Here is a 5,268-nt window from a genome sequence, read left to right on the forward strand (position 1 = left end):
GACTGGAGGTTCAGGGATACACTGTATTTATTTCCCCCAGAACAGTGGTCTACTGTCTGCAGTGGCTTATGGAGTGGAACTACTGCACAGAACCAGAACGGACTGTGTTAATGGGTAGTTTTAAGGCAGGCATCTGAAGAAAGGGCATCGGTGTGGACCAGTGGGAGAGGATGCCCTCTCCTGGGTATCTATTGTCTCCTTGTGGCCACTTCATCTCTGAGTAGATAGGGGCCATTTCTGGTGTGGGTCTGACCAGACTCTCTTCATTCTTATTCCCTTCAAAAGCCTCAGATTTCTACCAGCCTCGACTCTGGATTGATTATGCAAATCATATAGGTTGTGGGCAAGGTAAATAATGGCTTCTTTTTGCATGCCTACTCTGAAAGTACAAAGGAAATTGTTTATGAGAAGTATCCAAAGAATGTATCTGTTCCTGTCTTTCCCCTTTGTCTTAAGGTTCCCATTTTATTTGAATATAGAGTTATTAATAATTCCTGGGTTCCCTACCTCTTTTGACTTGGTGCTTTATTTGAAAAAGTTGGGTGCTAATAACTACTTTGTGTCTCTGTCTCCCCATTTGCAGAAGGGAATAAAAATCTTTGTGTTGTCATTACCAACTTTGTAATAGACAGTTTTATTGAATGTTCAACTATGTGCCAGGTACCAGGGCTAAGCACTTTACCCACATTATCTCATTTATACTTTTAGATGAAGACTCTAAGACTCAGAGACGTTAGGTAACTTAACCAAGACCACAAGCTCACCAAGATCTAATAAGTGGCAAAGCAGAAGCTCTTCTGGGTTGTTAGAGGTGTTTTGAGGAATAGTGACAGAAGCCCTCCTGTTTAGCACTCTGAGCTTTGCAGAAAATCAAGGTATTCACGACATTTTGGCATGTCCTTGTTTAGATTAGAGTAAACCCTGAGAACAAATCAAGCAGTCTCAAAGATGTGGTTCCCCTTGGTACTGCTAACGATTATGTCGGAGGAAAGAAATGCAACTCTAAGACCTTGTTTCCTTGTGCGTCTTAAATACTCAGATGAATTCTCACTTCCTTGAAGGGGACTGGTTAACTACGGGTGAGTGACCCTAGATAAGGGAACTAATGTCATCTGAAGAAACGGAGCCTCTGCATCCCATTCATCAGTGATCCTCACTCCTTACTGGAGAACAGAATCACCTGAACAACGTCCAAACCTACTGACCTCCAGGCCCCATCATAGCTCAGTTAGGGGACTTTTGGGGTTGGGCCTGTCTTCTTCTAGGAGGTCCCCAGGTGCTCCCCACGTGCAGCTGGCATTGGGACCACAGTCTTGAGAGACTTCGACTTCTCTTTCCCCGCATCCCTTTATCTGCTGCTCTAACGCCGGGGCTCTTCACCGTGGAGATAACTGATGCATTTTATTTTCCTTCTTCCAGATTAAAGATTTCTTGAGCTACATCTATCCTGTGAATGTATATCCAAATGTCATTCCGTTAGGCACAACTATGGGTAAAGTTCAAGAAATGTGAGTAGTCACTACTTGTGGGACTTGTGTTTTTGGGCGGGATGGATCCAGAGAATAGTTTTGGGCCAGAAACCAGGGGCAAGGATGTAAAATGGGTGTGGCTGTAAATGTGGTACTGGTTGGGAGTATATGGGCTTTCCTCACGTGAGTGTGTTAACATAAAATCCTAAACGCTTCTGGGAATCTGGCATAAGGAAGCCGTTGCGATACTGAATTCCCTGAATGCCAGAACGTGTTCCTCTATTGCTTAATAGGTTATTAGAATAGGACCTGCTTTTCTGCAGCATAAGAACAAAGATAAAAGTTTTGCTTTCCCCCCAATCCTACAATTAGATGAATATCTACCAGGTTGTTTTAAGTGCTTGTATTTACCACTTTATTATACTGAATTTTTTTAAAAAATAAATTTATTTATTTATTTATTTTTGTGGTATGCGGGCCTCTCACTGTTGTGGCCTCTCCCGTCGCGGAGCACAGGCTCCGGACACGCAGGCTCAGCGGCCATGGCTCACGGGCCCAGCCGCTCCGCGGCATGTGGGATCTTCCCAGACCGGGGCACGAACCCATGTCCCCTGCATCGGCAGGCGGACTCTCAACCACTGCGCCACCAGGGAAGCCCCTAATTTTATTTTATTTATTTTTGGCTGCGTTGGGTGTTCGTTGCTGCACGCACGCAGGCTTTCTCTAGTTGCGGCAAGAGGGAGCTACTCTGTCGCTGGGTGTGGGCTTCTCATTGTGGTGGCTTCTTTTTTGCGGAGCACAGGCTGTAGGCACGCGGGCTTCAGTTGTGGCACGCGGGCTCAGTAGTTGTGGCTCACAGGCTGTAGAGCGCAGGCTCAGTAGTTGTGGCACACAGGCTTAGTTGCTCCGCGGCATGTGGGATCTTCCTGGACCAGGGCTCGTACCGTGCCCCCTGCATTGGCAGGCGGATTCTTAACCACTGTGCCACCAGGGAAGTCCCTGAAGTAATTTTTAATTATTAAACAATGCTTTTCAGTTTTGAAAAGTAGTGGTATGGTTTCCCCCATAGTTAGGTTTTTATAATCTCTAAAAGTGATGCTTACATTCCAGCAACTTCCCAACAGGAAAAATAAAATATTCGTATTCATTTCAGCTTAAAGCCTTTATGCCGATCTTCCCAAAGTACTGAGCCAAAGTATAAACCACTTGGAAAATTGAAGAGAGCAAGAACAATCCACCTAGACTCAGGTGAGAAGAATGACCTGGAGTCACAGGTGTGGGTTTCCCTGCAAGACCGCTTTTCAGGGTGCTCTGGTCTGTGAAAGCTGTCTTTTTTACTTTCTTCATGATGTCTTTGGAAGTGTAAAATTTTAAATTTTTGATGAAGTCCAATTTAATTTCTTTTATAGCTTGTGCTTTTTTTGCTTTTGGTGTCATATCTAAGAAACTCTTGCTTAACCCAAGGTAATGAAGATTTACTCTCATATTTTATCATTTCTGGGTAGTTTTGACTTTTTTCCTTATTATATAGGGTATTTTCCCACCTTTCTACACGTCTGTGGTAATTTTTTGAATGCCGTGACTATATAATGGTATATTTAATCTGTCGTACATGTTAGGTTATTTTGAACTTTTCACTTTTATAAATATTGTGATGAGCGACGTTATATGTAAGTCTGTTTCACAGCTCTCATTATTGGGTTAAATTGTAGATATTATGGTGCCTGACACATACATATTGCCCAATTGTTTTCCAGTAGATTATACCAGTTTATACAGACATCAGCAGTACACGATGGTGGAAAGTACCTATGAATTATGACATTTGTCTTTTTTTATTAGGTTTAGGTGTGTTATCAGTTTGTGTAAATGTTAAGGATCTCAACACTTTATTGTGTTTTCTGTTATATGCCTTCCCATTTTCATAGAGAGAAATTGCAAAATTTTATATTGTCATAACAGAAAGAATACATAATGTCAGAATAAACTTCTAATAGTATAGAAACTTTACTTTTTTTTTCCAGATACATACAGGTGAGTTAATGTGAAAATGTTTTGACAGATTATTTTTACAGTTGAAACATACCACGATACTGGTATAGTCACTGATCCAGAAGAACATGAAACTGTCCAACTTAGAGGTGATACAAAAAAGTTCCACAGAAAGGTAACTGGCACATTAGTGGAGGAGCTATAACAAATTAATCCGTGGCTCAAAATGAAGCCATAATTTGGAGACCAGGGTGACTCCGAGTATAGACCCTAGACATCTTAGTCACCTTAAGTCCTTTAGAAAAGAAGATAAATAGCTGTTTGTTTAAACAACTGTAGTTGTAATACAGAACACTGGACTTCGGTCTCCTGACTGCGCACTGTCACACATCTTCTCCGGGCCTCCTTCCTCACTGGTAAAATGGGAGCTGGATGACGGTTTCTATTCCCCCTCCGCCTCCCTTGAAAAGCAGCTTTTAAAAATGCAGTTTTAAGCTACATCCTTTATCAGTGGGAAAATAGTTAACTTATAATTACCTGCTTCTTAACAGGAGGTTCTGCACTAGAACATAAGCTGCCCTCTACAGTAAGTAGCCTCATGAGCATTTTATTTCCTTCTTCGAGGTTAGGTTAGGTGCCATTAGGGCGCAGGAAAGTATCTGTCTTCCCCCCAGTTCCGTGCCATGTCATTTTAATTTATGTAAATTTCATCCTCCACGTAAGGTCCTCATTTTCAGAATGTAAGTGGACGGGGCTCACTCCAGGCTAGTGCAGCATGCTTAAGACAGTAAAATGACACTAGATGTGGCTTATTCAGTGTCTTGGTTAAAGCTGACTCCATCTGTGTGTCCCCCAGTGTCTCTCATGGCCTGTGCTCTGGGCATAGGGCTGCATAACAATCACCAGAGACTGGGTGGCTACTTCTCACAGTTCTGGCGGCTGTTGGGATGTCCAAGCCCAAGGTGCTGGCAGATGTGGTTCCTGGTAGGGGCCCACTTCCTGGCTCTCAGCCACCTTCTCACTGTGCACTCACATGGCCTTTCCTCTGTGCATGGGCATGGAGAAGGTGAGAAATCTGCTTCCTCTTCTCACAGGGACACTAAAATCCCATCACACGGGTCCCCCCCTCATGAGCTAATTATCGTCTAAAGGCCCCACCTTCACATACCACCATCACACTGTAGTCAGAAATTCAAATTATGAATTTTGGGAGGACACAAGACATTCAGCCTATAACATGCATAAAGTAGGTATCAGAAAATGTTCACAGAAGGAAAATGTTAGGAAAAAATTGTCTCTGTTAGGTCAATCAGCCAACTCCTTGAGCATCTACTATCTGCAGAGCACAGCGAGTTTGCAAACGTCTCTCTTAGTCTGGGTGGTTCAAAAACCTAGCTGATGCACAGAATCGGCTGTAGAACTCAACTTGAAAAGTGAATTATTCGGTCCTACTTTCAGGGACTCAGTAGGTGTGAAATGAAATGTAGAAAGCTGTTTTATTTAAAAAGCTCTCCAGAGGAGAACCACTGATTAAGGCTCTGTGGCCTTATTTGGGGAGCACAGATCTTTAGTCTCAACGCACAGTCTGGCTTTATGACAAGTTGAAGGCTGGTAGATAAATTGTTCAGAATAGCCCAAGAATACAGGGCCTTTTAACTTCTCTTGGAAGAAGAGTGAACACCCACTAATTGCAATTCCATGAATTAAAAAATGTAGCTAAGAGCTACAAATTGGATTTTTAATTAGAAGCACAAATTGGTTCCTTTTGCATTGTGTTACCTACACACCTGTTCTGTTTATCCCACAG

The 5,268-nt window shown here is 42.7% G+C and overlaps 1 protein-coding gene across 4 annotated transcripts in view; it reads left to right on the forward strand.

Annotated features, from left to right (window-relative positions):
* DCLRE1C (DNA cross-link repair 1C) overlaps window positions 1-5,268 on the forward strand; it is a 50,321-nt gene that overhangs the window by 43,254 nt on the left and 1,799 nt on the right. For all 4 annotated transcript variants that reach the window (XM_004278594.4, XM_033403450.2, XM_033403452.2 and 1 more), the window contains 2 exons: window positions 1,420-1,508; window positions 2,623-2,717. In XM_004278594.4, the coding sequence (XP_004278642.2) occupies window positions 1,420-1,508; window positions 2,623-2,717 (184 nt within the window). The remainder of the gene's footprint in view (window positions 1-1,419; window positions 1,509-2,622; window positions 2,718-5,268) is intronic.

Source organism: Orcinus orca, chromosome 2, assembly GCF_937001465.1.
Source record: "Orcinus orca chromosome 2, mOrcOrc1.1, whole genome shotgun sequence".
NCBI lineage: Eukaryota > Metazoa > Chordata > Mammalia > Artiodactyla > Delphinidae > Orcinus > Orcinus orca.